Source organism: Elgaria multicarinata, chromosome 5 (genome assembly GCF_023053635.1).
Source record: "Elgaria multicarinata webbii isolate HBS135686 ecotype San Diego chromosome 5, rElgMul1.1.pri, whole genome shotgun sequence".
NCBI classification, from domain to species: domain Eukaryota; kingdom Metazoa; phylum Chordata; class Lepidosauria; order Squamata; family Anguidae; genus Elgaria; species Elgaria multicarinata.
The window spans coordinates 107,350,477-107,363,176 of record NC_086175.1 but is presented as its reverse complement, the minus strand read 5'-3'; the positions used below and the strand labels follow the sequence as shown (position 1 = coordinate 107,363,176).

The 12,700-nt window shown below is 41.5% G+C and overlaps 1 protein-coding gene across 1 annotated transcript in view; it reads left to right on the top strand.

The window, feature by feature from the left end:
* Window positions 1-12,700, top strand: part of NBEA (neurobeachin) — a 459,425-nt gene that overhangs the window by 69,749 nt on the left and 376,976 nt on the right. Inside the window, exons 9-10 of the mRNA XM_063126967.1 lie at window positions 2,387-2,584; window positions 3,968-4,101. Coding sequence (XP_062983037.1) covers window positions 2,387-2,584; window positions 3,968-4,101 — 332 coding nt within the window. The remainder of the gene's footprint in view (window positions 1-2,386; window positions 2,585-3,967; window positions 4,102-12,700) is intronic.

The following is a 12,700-nucleotide window of genomic DNA, read 5'->3' as shown; positions in this document are numbered from 1 at the left end:
AGTCTACCTTAACGCGCCATAAGCGAATTCGCTTATGGCGGGCCTGAGGCCGGGGCTGCGGAACGTCTAGCAAGGTCTGTGGCTTTTTGCAGCTACTCGCTTACTTGCTTACTCGGGCCGGGGGGATCCCAGGGGGGGGAGATAGGGGGGTGAAGGCCGGATCTGCAGGAGAGGGAGATGGCGGAGGATGACACGGGACAGTGAGGGAGAGGGAGGATGGGCGACATGGGACAGCGAGGACGGGCGACACGGGGGACGGGGACGGGGACGGGGAGGGAGGGTGGGGAAAGAGTGGGCAGGAGGCATGGGAAGGGATCAGGACCGGATGGGGGGGTTTAAGTAAAAAAAAGGCTCTTACCTTCTCCGGAGTCTTCGGGCACACGTGGCCCCTTTAACAAAACAAAAAAAATGGCTGACGCTGCAGGGCTTCCGGAGTCCCTGCGCGTCGGCCATCTAGGAGGCGGGGCGGCACGCGTTAAAGTTAGCGCGCCGTCGCCCCGCCTCCAGGCCGGCTGAGCCGGCCTGGTCTAGCAAGGCCCTAAGTGTTATATCCTGCCTTTCAGTTGGCATACTTGAGGTGAGTAACAAAAGCAGGAATACAGCAAACAATTACAGTACTTCAATAATGTCATAGCATAGATAAGAACTATTCTATTGGAAAAATAAAATTTTATGGGAAAAGGTAGAACTAAATTTTGCCTCTTCCTCTGTTCTGGCAGTTAACAATATATTGTAAAAATATTAATGGCATTCTTAATACTATATAAATCTATAGTAGACTTGCAGTGCAATCCTATACATGTTTTACTCAGAAGTAAGTCCCACTGTAATCAGTCAAGTGGCGCTTACTACCAAGTAAGTATATTTAGAATTGCAGTCCTAAACAATGTAATATATTAGCTATTCTAAAAGGTCTATGTTGAGATGACGAATTTGGTGACTTGCTTATAGTTGTCAGCAATGTCATTTTCGACATTGTTATAGTAGGAACTAAAGTGGATAGTTCATTGCAGGAGATAAATATTTTCTCTAGCAAACAGTCAATTGATCAGAAAACAAACTTATGAATTACTGTTCATTTTACTGTGGAAACTTTTGATCTTTAAAGGCCAGGATCCAATGAACTGTTCAATCCAGATTTGTTCTCTTCTAGCAGTTTAATAAATAGTTTGTCATCTGGCAGGGGGTGTCAGCTTAAGAAGCTGTAAATCCTACTGGGCACTTGCAAGGCCATACTCAGCCTTTGGATCTCAGCCAAAGATTTTTTAAAAAATATTTTTATAGTGTCTTCTCTTTCGAAGTTGAAACCATCCATAGCAAGTAAGAGCTGGGGATGCATGCTGTTTTTCTAATAATGCAGTACATTGATCAAAAGATACTTCTAGAATCTTAAAGGAAACATAATATTATAATCCTTAATTAAAGAAAAATAATAATGACATTTTATGTATTTTGGCACTTTCTAGCACTCTAGCACTTTCTAGTACTTTAATGGCAGGATTTCTCCCCTGCAGGGTTTATGTTATGTATCTGGTGCTGAGCAATCCCACACTTGACTTATGTTCGGGCAGTGGGGATATGCTACTGCTACACCAGTGCTATAGCCACTATATCCTATACAGTATACGCAGTCAGCCCAGGAGCGGAAGGGAAAATCCCAAATGGGAGCAAAATGGCAGCCTCCATGGGAACACTGCCAGCCCCCACAACTCAGGGGTGGTAGCAGCAACAACACCTGGACTTCACCTACACATGGACAGGGCCAATGAACTCAGGTTTATAGAAGCACTCCCCAGGACACCTCCTTGCACCACCACCGCACCCAACACACACCATGACTCCTCAACAAGAGCACTGCACCATTATCTTCTGTATCACAGACAGGAAGAACCCTGCTCCTATGAATCCCCACACATTTCTGCAGGCCTGTTTTTGCGGGCAATACACGAATGGAAGGAAAGAGAAGCCACACAGTACACAACCCACATAGCTCTCTTGGGAGAAGGCCTGCAGAAGAGAGTACACCTAGCTCTCCTTGGAAGCAGGTTTCAAGAGGAAAACACTGTTTTGCATAGCTGAGAAGGGACAACAACTAGGAGAGGTAAAAACCCTAAGTAAATATAAAGTATTTTTGACCATGGGCACAAAAATGTTTTAATTCTATATAAAGGAAAAATAAGATGTTACCAGTAATAAATATTTAACAGGTCATGTATGTTTTAATTTGCCTTAAAGCAGTTTAAATAAACAAATGATCCAGATTATCATTAGTGCTTCTCCTCCCATATAAATAAGAGCAAAGTTTTTGTAATTATTACAGTGATTTTCTGTCTTAAATACTCACTCTTTCTTTCTTTCTTTCTTTCTTTCTTTCTTTCTTTCTCAGAGTACATTCAAATTTAAATCTGAGAGTGATATTCATCTGGCTGAACACCATAAACAGGTTCTATATGATGGGAAACTTGCAAGTAGTATTGCCTTCACTTACAATGCTAAGGCTACGGATGCTCAGTTATGCCTTGAATCCTCACCAAAGGAAAATCCTTCAATTTTTGTACACTCCCCACATGCTCTTATGCTTCAGGTTTGTGTATATTGATTTTTTCATGTTTTATTAATGGCCCCAAAAGCCTTAAACCTAAGATTGCCACATTTTAAATAAGTTTTCACAACTGTTTCTGTAAGGGTGTAATCCTATGGAGATGGCCTTCAGGCTCCATACTCAGAGGCTTATGGCCATCCAGTGCAGAATGGGAAGAGTGGTGGAGAAAAACTTCGTCTCTGTACACCTCCTGCTCTGTATTTCAGCTAGATTAGCTGAGGCATTGGGGAGGCTGGAGGATTCCTCATGAGCTGGGCTCCCCAGTCCCCTGCTCTCCCTCTGAGGTTGGTTTTCGCTTTCTCTCCACGCCAGCTGCGAGGGGAGTGTAAGGGGAGTTCGGACTCCTGGGTCCAAGGTCGGAACACTGACTCCAGCATCAGATCCAGGAATCCAAACTATCCTTCATCCTCCCTGATGTTGCCTAGGTGCCACAGGATTGCGCTCCCTGCTATAAATTTGTGCAGCTTGGTTTCGTTTTCTGTGTCTATTAACCATCAGCATGTCCTTATCCTAAAATTTCTTTATCATAACCTGTAAATTAATTGTGTTGTTTTGGGAATCATTCTCTCAACACAGTATTTTCTGGGTGGAGGAAAGAGCCATAGCTCATCTTCAGCTAGGGCTAGGAAAGACCCTGGGGAATCCCTGGTCACCCAGTGTAGTAGACAGTACTGTGCAGACATTACTGTTGGTGGAACAATTGTCTGATTGATTTTACTATAATTCTTCATCTTTTTTGTGGCAGGGTGTATGTGTTTGAAATCATGAGTTAGATCAGTAGACACATTGAAAACAGTTGGACTTAACATTAGTCATGACTTCATTGATTGCTAAAGCTATGTAAGCTGTAGCCAGTAAAGGCTGTGGCAAATTTCAACTCACGATCTGACTATGTGTGGTTATTGCCCCCCTCTGCTTGCTCCCCAACCTGATCCCTTTGCTTTCAGTGGGAAAGAAACATGTTTAAATCACTCCCATTAAAATAAATGTGATTCAAAAGAGCTCGCCTTTGGATGGGTCATGCCCCCCACCTTTGGATGGATCAAGTCAGGCAATCGGTCCATCTAGCTCAGTTCTGTTTGCGCAGTACTGTCTACACTGTGGGACTAGTGGCTCTCTAGGGTCTTTCCTAGCCCTACCTGAAGATCCCAGGAACTGAACCTAAGAGTGTCTGCATGCAAAACATGTGCTCTAGCACTGAACTATGGCCCTTTCCTCCACCCAGAAAATACTGTGTTGAGAGAATGATTACCCCGCATTGGTAATGCATGCTTGAAAGTTGACATAAAAGTAATATTATTCATCCATGTAGTGATATGAAAGCCAGATACAATGGAACTGAGTTTTCTTTTTTTTAAAATGTAGGACGTGAAAGCAATCGTGACACATTCGATCCACAGTGCAATTCATTCAATAGGAGGAATCCAAGTTCTTTTCCCTCTCTTTGCTCAGTTAGACAATCGGCAACTACATGATAGTCAAGTGGAAACAACCGTCTGGTGAGTTTGTTTTGTCACAATATATCAGCAAAACCGATTGGCTGATCTGGTAATTTTGGATTAGATCTTATGAAAATATTGGGGTGTCTTTTCTCACTGTGTTGTGCACTGTGTTTTTCCTTCCCCCACTCCCTTTCCCCACGTCATTTACACTGTGATAAGGAAACAGTCTGAAGCTCTGAAATCTAAGGGTGACAACATAGGCTGCGGGTGCAGAGGAATGAAGGAGGAATAAAAGGAGGCTCAAGTTCATATTTGGGTTACAAAATACCTTTCAAGGAAACTGATCTTTCCATGTTATTAAATGCAATTGCAATGTGCATTAAAAAAAAAAAAGGAAGACTAATTCCTTCTGACATGTACAGAACTGAGAAAGAATTCATCTTTAGATATTTCCTAGCCTGTCCTGTAATGCCGAAAACTATTACTAGGTGGTGGAAATAAGTGGGGAAAGTGTACTTATTGTAATGACTTGGTATGTGTTTTGAGATTTACTGGTAACTGGCAAAAATTGTATCTCTGTGCTAGCTTTGAATATTTGACATAATGGCTAGTAAATTTTCTGTCAGTAAACTAGAATCAAATTTGTCCATCTATCAACTAGTTTTGAGAAATAATAAATGTTAATTTCTGTGGTAAACATCCACATTTTGCTAAGTGACGTTTTACCACAGTACATCCATTTTAACAAGTGTGCAGTACACACTCAAGAGAGAGTTGTTCAGTGCTCCTCAGAATAGTTTCTTACGTAGAACTGTAGCTGTTCTAAGTGTGTATAAAGATGGTCAGAGGCTAGCAAATGCCTATTGATAGTAGTGGAAAGAGAAGACTTCCAGTAATTACCTCCAATAATCTTCCCATTATATTAATGGAAAATTACTCTTTTGGATTGGAATGAGGTGCCGTGCATAGGTTTTTAAAAGGCACGGAAAGTTTAGCATCTAACTGTACAGGTACCAATGATGTTTGCTGCCACTGATGTTTGCTTTTCAGTTGTCTAGAACAGATGTAGGTAGGACTCATAGTAGGAAAATAGTCACAGATAATTTTGTAATGAGCTTCAGTTATTAGGTGGCATAGAAATCCAATGAATAAAGAAATGATAAAACCGTGCAAAACGTCTGTGGAGGAGGGAGTCACTGCTTTCACACCCATTCTCCATCATCCTTCACAGAAAAGGAAGGAAGAGATGGGAAATGTAGTTTAGTGTTTCATGCTTTCGTTGCTCTCTTTTTATAGCTTTATTAGGAAGAGAAAAAGTCTTTGGGTGCTTCTTCTTCTCCCCACCAATAGCTGAAGATTGATCGTCCTCTTGAAGGAAGGTGGCAATAAAGCCACTCTCCTTCCATGCCTGACGGATGATTACAGCTGTGACGATCCAAAGAAAGGAGAGTTAACTTCTGTTAGTGGCTTTCCTTTTTGGTCTTCACATTTATTGATCATTTAAGAGGCATTTTGGAGAGAGGGGGCCAATATTGGTTGATATATCACTGCAGTCAGACCTTTTCACTCAGTTCCCTTCATGTCCAATGCTTGTGAGACTTTGCCCCAGTCTGGTGGGCGCTATAGCCCGTGACATTGATTCTAAATGAGACGGGGAAGCTGTGGAATCATGCCCAGCCTTGGGAGGCCAGATGCCTGAGAACTCAGTTCTCCTAGACCTCTCACTGGCTTCTGAGCTGGGAGTGGGTGAGAGTAAGGATGCTAATATGTCCTATCTTACACAGCTGGAAGACCTAATATTGATGGAAGCCCCTGCTTCTCAACTAGGGACCTCTTCCATGAACAGGGCAGCAGCAGGAGGTCTCTGCAGGCGCAGGAGTTTCAGGGCTTTCTCTTTTAGTGTGTTGTCAACTAAAGAGGCTGGTTTGGAGGCGCCCAGAGAGGCACCGCAACCACCTGAAAGCCAGGATTGAATGGCGGATAAGTGATTGCTCATGGCCACTCCCCTGTATTCAAACCAGAGCAACCGGAAGCAACAAATGGGGAACCTGGAAAGCTTCCTGGTGTCAATGGAACTATGAAATTATTTGGATTTATTCTGTGTGCTGGGTTTTTTGTTGTGATGCACATGGACTGATTCTTGTCAAGAAACTAATCCGTTGCTTGTGAATCTTTATTGGGACTGTAAAGATTTATAGCTAATTATTAGAATTAGTGCAATAAAAGGTTTACTGAGCCTTGTGCCTCAGCTCTGGGAAGTCAGGTTGTGACAGCGGTGCTATCTCCATATCCATCTTGTGGGTGAGATTTGTGTCCATTACAAATTATCAGTCTCTTACTCAATGACAGGATGTGCTACTCTTTCGAGACTTACTTATTTCTGTATCCTTTGACAGGGGAATAACAAATAGCTCCATGTTGCCAGGCGTGAGACATGTGTAGATTCTTTTTCTACTTTGTTAGTGATCTTTCTCAACATCTCATTGCTAGACTTTAGAGAATATTACAAAAACCAAGTAGTTAATATCTCACATTTTGTGGCAGAATTAATTATGACTGATGTTATGCCTATGCGGACCTCTTTGGACCACTTTCAAGTGTTATTTTGGTTAAAATAAGGCAGGGATGGGCAACCTAGGTGCTCTCGAGATGTTTTGGATTTAAACTCCCATCAGCCACAGCCACAGCCACCATGTCTGATATGGGATTATGGGAGTTGTAGTCCAAAACATCAGGAGTTGTGTATCCCAGAGATAGTATACTTCTTTCCCTTGGGCTGGAGAGAGTGGAGTCCTGCCAGACAATGTAAAAGGAGGCTGTGGCTCCTTATCAAGTCTGCAGCTTCTGCCTTGGTTAGTTGAGTGAACGCACTACCAAGGTATGAAGAAGAAAGCATAGAAATCAGGGTGATTCACTGAAAAGGTTTGCTTTATAAGCAGACATTTGCCCACATTCTTTCCTGCAGCCCTCTTTTTAAATGGAAAGCTCCATGAAAACAGGAACTGTGTTGTTAGAGTACCTATATGAGGGACCATGTAGACTGATAGCACATGACGGAATAATGATAACAACAACACATAAATATTTGCAGAATAAGAAACTATTTTCATTCTGTGCTCAGTTTAAGAAAATAAGAACATAAGAAGAGCCATGCTGGATCTGACCAATGGTCCATCTAGTCCAACACTCTATTCTCACACTGGCCAACCAGCTGTCGACCAGGGACCCAGAAGCCGGACATAAGAGCAACATCATCCTCCCACCTGTGTTACCCAGCAACTGGTGTATACAGTCTCTGATACTGGAGGTAGCATCTAGCCATCAGGCCTAGCAGCCATTGATAGCCTTCTCCTTCAGGAATTTATCAATCCCCTTTTAAAGCCATCCAAATTGGTGGCCATCACCATATCTTGTGGTAGTGAATTCCATAGTTTAACTATGTGCTGTGTGAAGAAGTCCTTCCTTTTATCTGTCCTGAATCTCCCACCAATCCAAAACATTATTTTTAATTAAAGTTGAGTTAGTACTCTTCCAGTCATAGGATAGGGGATGGTTATAATATTGTTACCTGCTGAAGAGAGATTTCTAACCAAAATACATTCCTGAATTAGTAGAGCTTTTGAAATTGCTGAAGTATTTTCTCTGTAATAAAACTGCTTTTAAGAGAGTTTTACAATAACCAGAGAAAATAAACAGGATTATCCTCTCATATAAATTAAAGTAAATACCTGTTGGTCTTCACTTCCAAAATTAATAACATATATTAAGGGAATTGGTATGAATGATGTAGAAAAGCTGAGAAAAATGACAGACTGGAGAATTTATATGAGGCTGTCAGAAATAAAAAATAATTAACCTGTTATTAAGAAGTGTGCATCACAATACTATGTATGTTTAGTCAGAAGTATGTTCTGCTATGTTCAGTGGTATTTATTTATTAGTTATGTACTTAGGATTGGTAGCAAAATTTGGGGAAGTAAATGTTATTATTTCAGATTGGATTGGTAAGATCTTCAATATAACCTAGCAAGGAGAAAATTAGTTCAGTAGATGTCACCTCATGACCCTACATTCTTTCAATTACATCCTGGACCTCTAATCTCTTAATGATACTTTGCATCTTCTCATTCTTTCAGTCTCCGCCTGGACCTCTAATCTCTTGATACCTTTGACTGATCTACTAAATGCCTTGATGCCTTTGACTGATGTACGAAATGAACGGTCCTATGCGTGTTTAGACATAAAGAAGCTCTACATCTCCCAGAGTTTTATATCTTTTTTTTAATGTCCAAACATGCATAGGATTACATCCTAAGATGCCACATAGGCTTTATGTTGGCAGGGGTGACATAGCTCCTTTGATTGCCATAGTCTTAGCTTCCCTGATGTTGGAGGGGATGGGGAAATTAATGTGAATTAGATATTTTTGCATTAAAATAAAAAACAAATGAAATTCTGATCCATCCCTAATTGTTAATTTTGCTTGTTACTTTTGAATTAGTTAGCAACTTGCACTAACCCATTGAAACTTTGGAATGATTTTTTTAAAGAAACGTTTGAACAAGATGCTTGTGCTGGTGTCTCAATTGCATGGGTTTCCGGACCTTACTGACTGTTTAGATCCATTTCAATTAAGTTTCTGGACTGGTTTTGGAATAGCAAAGCCCTTGGTTGCCCTGCTAGGCAGTCTACACTGGAAATGAATGAGGGATGTGTCTCTGGCCATAGCTAGACAGGGTGAAATCCTGGGGTGATCCCCAGGATCATCCCTGTGCATCCACATGACACACAAGGAATCCCAGAATCAGGGAGGGATGAACCCTCCCTTGCCCCAGGATCTTGCCCTCCCCTTTAGTCCCGGTTTTTCCATGGTCTCAAGCTGAGCCTGAGACCGCGGAATGTGTGGCCAGGCGCTGCGGGTTGACCCGGCTCCTCGCGATCGTGCACTGCTGGCCCTTTAATAAAAAAATGGCGGGCGCAACGCCTCGCCTTCTGAGGTCGTCGTGTGTAAACTGAGGAGGGATATCGCGATAAACACATTGCGAGATCTTCCCTCCTCTGTCGTGTGGTAACAGGTAGGCCTAACTAAGGCTTCTCTTTAGTTCTGCTGAACAGTTCAGTAGCTTTCTATTCCATCAACCTCAGTGTCCTTCTTGACTGCCTGGCTGTGATGGCCTAGTCCTTAGAAGATTGGTTACAGAAGGTGGTACTGAGGGGGAGTGCTGCTTGACACCATGGCTTTTGGTTTATGGTGTCTTGCAGGATTTCATTCTTTCTCACATGTTCTTAATATCTACATCCAACTATTGAAACTAATCATCTGGAGATTTGGAGTCCATTGTGATCAATATACTGAGGATACTCAGATATCTCTCTCCTTTCCATCTCAGCCCAGGGAAGCCAGGGAAGTCATGAATTGGTTCATGAAATCAGTAAAGGACTGGATGTTCATTAAAACTTAATCTAGATAAGACAGATGTTTTTTGTTCTAATAGGACTACTGATGTAGAGTTGGGGGTAAAGCCTGCTCAGAGTAATTTGGGAATGCTTCTTTACCCAATGTTTCAGCTGTGTTCTGAAGTGCTTTTGCCCAGTTTAGTTTTGGTATGCAACCAACTGTGTCTCCTTCTGAAGAAGGTGGATCTGGCATCAAGATTGGATTATTGCAACATGGTTTCAAGAGCACCTGAAAACTTCAGCTGGTTCAAAATGCAGCTGTGAAGCTTCTGAGGTTATTTGGAACATGGGACTCAGTTTTTGTATCATCTTCACCTCTGGTTCATTTATGGTCTCAATTCAAGCCCTAAACATCTTAGGACAAGAATTTCTAAAAGACTTAACTCCTACCACTCTCTGAGTTAATCTGGAGCAAGTATAATAGGGCCTTTGTTGCTGCACCTAGACTGTGGAATTATTGGTCTGAGGAAATGAAGTTGGCCTGTCCCTAATAACATTGTGTACAAAACTAATAGCATTTTTTTGTTCCTGTAGGGTTTTATGTGCTGTTTCACTTAGTTTTGATTTTTGTCTGACTCTTTGCTATTATGTGGTTTTTGTACTACCTGATGTCTGTTCATTGAGCAGGGGGTTGAGGTGGATGGCCTTACAGGCCCTTCTAATTCAACTATTCTAGGATTCTGTTTGTTGTTTGATTTTTTTTTTTAATAGTATTTTTATTCGTGTATTGTCATACTCTGCCTTGGATACCTTAGATAGAAGCAGAAAGATGTGATATAAATGTTGTTGTTGTTGTTGTTGTTAAGGCCACACAGTAGACTTTGGACTGATGTCTTGTGGCTGAAGATAGTTTGTTTAACCTCAGAGACTTTTCAAGAAAATCATTGGTGACATCTGCAATTTTTAAGGGAGTGTAGCAAATTAACTGATGAATGTAATGCAGCAGTAGAAAATAAGGTTTGGTTCAAATAAAATTGGTGCTTTTAGTGTTTCTGTGTAGTTACATCATACAGCTTTAGGAAAGAATGAGAGCAATGTTTCATAGTTTAGGCCTGGTTTTAGCACAGGAATTGCCTTGGTCACCTTATGGGATGACCTTTGCTGGGAGAGAGGCAGGGGGAGTGCAACCTTGTGGATTCTCCCGGATCTCTCAACAACGTTTGATACTATCAACCATGGTATTCTTCTGGAGGTCTGTCTGAGTTGGGTGTGGGCTTTGCAGTGGTTCTGTTTCCAGAAGGTGGTGCTGGGGGACTTCTTCTCAACTCCATCTGGTCCCGCATACTATTTAACATTTGCATAAAACCGCTGAATGAAATCATTCAGAGATTTAGAGTACTGTGACATCAGTTTGCTGATGGCACAAAATTCTTTCTCTCTTTGCCATCAGACCACAGTGGAAGTGCTTAATCAGTGCCTGGCTGCTGTAATAGACTGGATGAGGGCTAATAAATTGAAGCTCAATCCAAGCAAGATGGTCGTACTGCTGATGGGTGATTTGACTGTCCAGATGTGTAGTGTTCAAACTGTTCTGGAAGGGGCTGCAGTCCCCCTGAAGGATCAAGTCTTTGTCACTACAGGCACAAGTGTCTTCACTGTCACTAGAGGCACAAGTGTCTTCAGTGGCTTGGAATGCCTTTTACCATCTTAGCTTGGTTTGTCAGCTGCAACCGTACCTGGATAGTGACAGTCTAACTTCAGTGATCCATACCCTGCTTCTCTCCTGGTTAGATTACTGCAATGCCTTATATATGTGGATGCCCTTAAAGACAGTCCAGAAATTTCTGTTAGTAAAAAATATGGCTAATGGAACTGGGCATTATGCTTATCATAGAATCACAGACTAGTAGAGTTGAAAGGGGCCTATAAGGCCATCGAGTCCAACCCCCTGCTCAATGCAGGAGTCCACCTTAAAGCATACCTGACAGATGGTTGTCAGGTATGCTTATGGTTATATTATATTATGCCAGTATTCACTGGCTCACTGTTAGTTTTCAGACCCAATTCATAGCTTGTATCTAAAGAGCCAACTCTTCCCATGTGTTCCTACCCATGCCCTGAGATCATCATCTGAGTGCCGCACACACTGAGATTTGGGAGTTGGCTGCTCATGAGCAGGCGTTTTCTGCAATAAGCTGCGGTTTATTTTGAACTTTGTTTCTTTTAAAATGTACTTTTAATGTGTTTTTATTCTGTTTTTATTCTATTTTATTTTGTCCACCGCTCTGAAATTCTGAATGGGGAGCTGTATATAAATATTGTGGCAGGGGGAAATTGTAGAATATCCTCCGCCTGGTGCCTACTTTGGTGTGTTCATGGCTTCAGGCAAAGACCTTTTTATTCTTCCAGTCCTGCTTGCTTTATTTTTACTTTTTTTATTTATTACATTTTTATGCTGCCTAGTAGCCGAGGGTCTGGGCAATTTACAATTAAAAGCGTAAAATGCAACAGATCAAAACATAATATAATGCTTTAAAAGTTTAAAAATACCATGTAAAACCAAAACAAACCCAGCAGTAGTTACAGCCCAGGGAAAGCCTGTGTGGTCAGATGTGTTTTCAGGCGATATTTAAAGGATGTTCCATTTTCCACCTCCTGAACTGCACAAGGGAGGGTTTTCTACAGAGAAGGCCCCACAATAAATATGTATAATGCTGCATTTTAAAATAATCTCTGTTTTTTGCTGCTCAATTATTTATCTTTTTTAAAAAAAATGCTGAATTTTTGATGATGATGATGATGATGATTAATTTCATTTCAATACCACCCAATGGCTGAAGCTCTCTGGGAAGTTTACAAAAATTCATAAAATAATATACAATATAAATCATAAAATTCAGCATAAAAATTTACATATACAAAATTTAAAATAATTTAGACAACTAAAAAAGTTTCAATAAAATCCTAGGCCTGTTTGGATGACTGGCATAAATGCCCCATCATATGCCAATAATGCCATTAAAACCTGGGAGTAGAGGGCGGTCCTGACCTGGTGCTGAAAAGACGACAGCATTGATGCCAGGTGAGCCTGAGTAGGGTGCTCATTTGGGGGGGGCACGACTGAGAAGCCTCTCTCTCTTGTTGCCATCCTCTGAGACACTCAGAGGGGCCCTCCAGATGTGGATCATAGCATTCAGGTATGTTCAGGTCAAGAGTACCCATGACATTCTTGCAAAATCCCAAATTTGCCTACTGACCC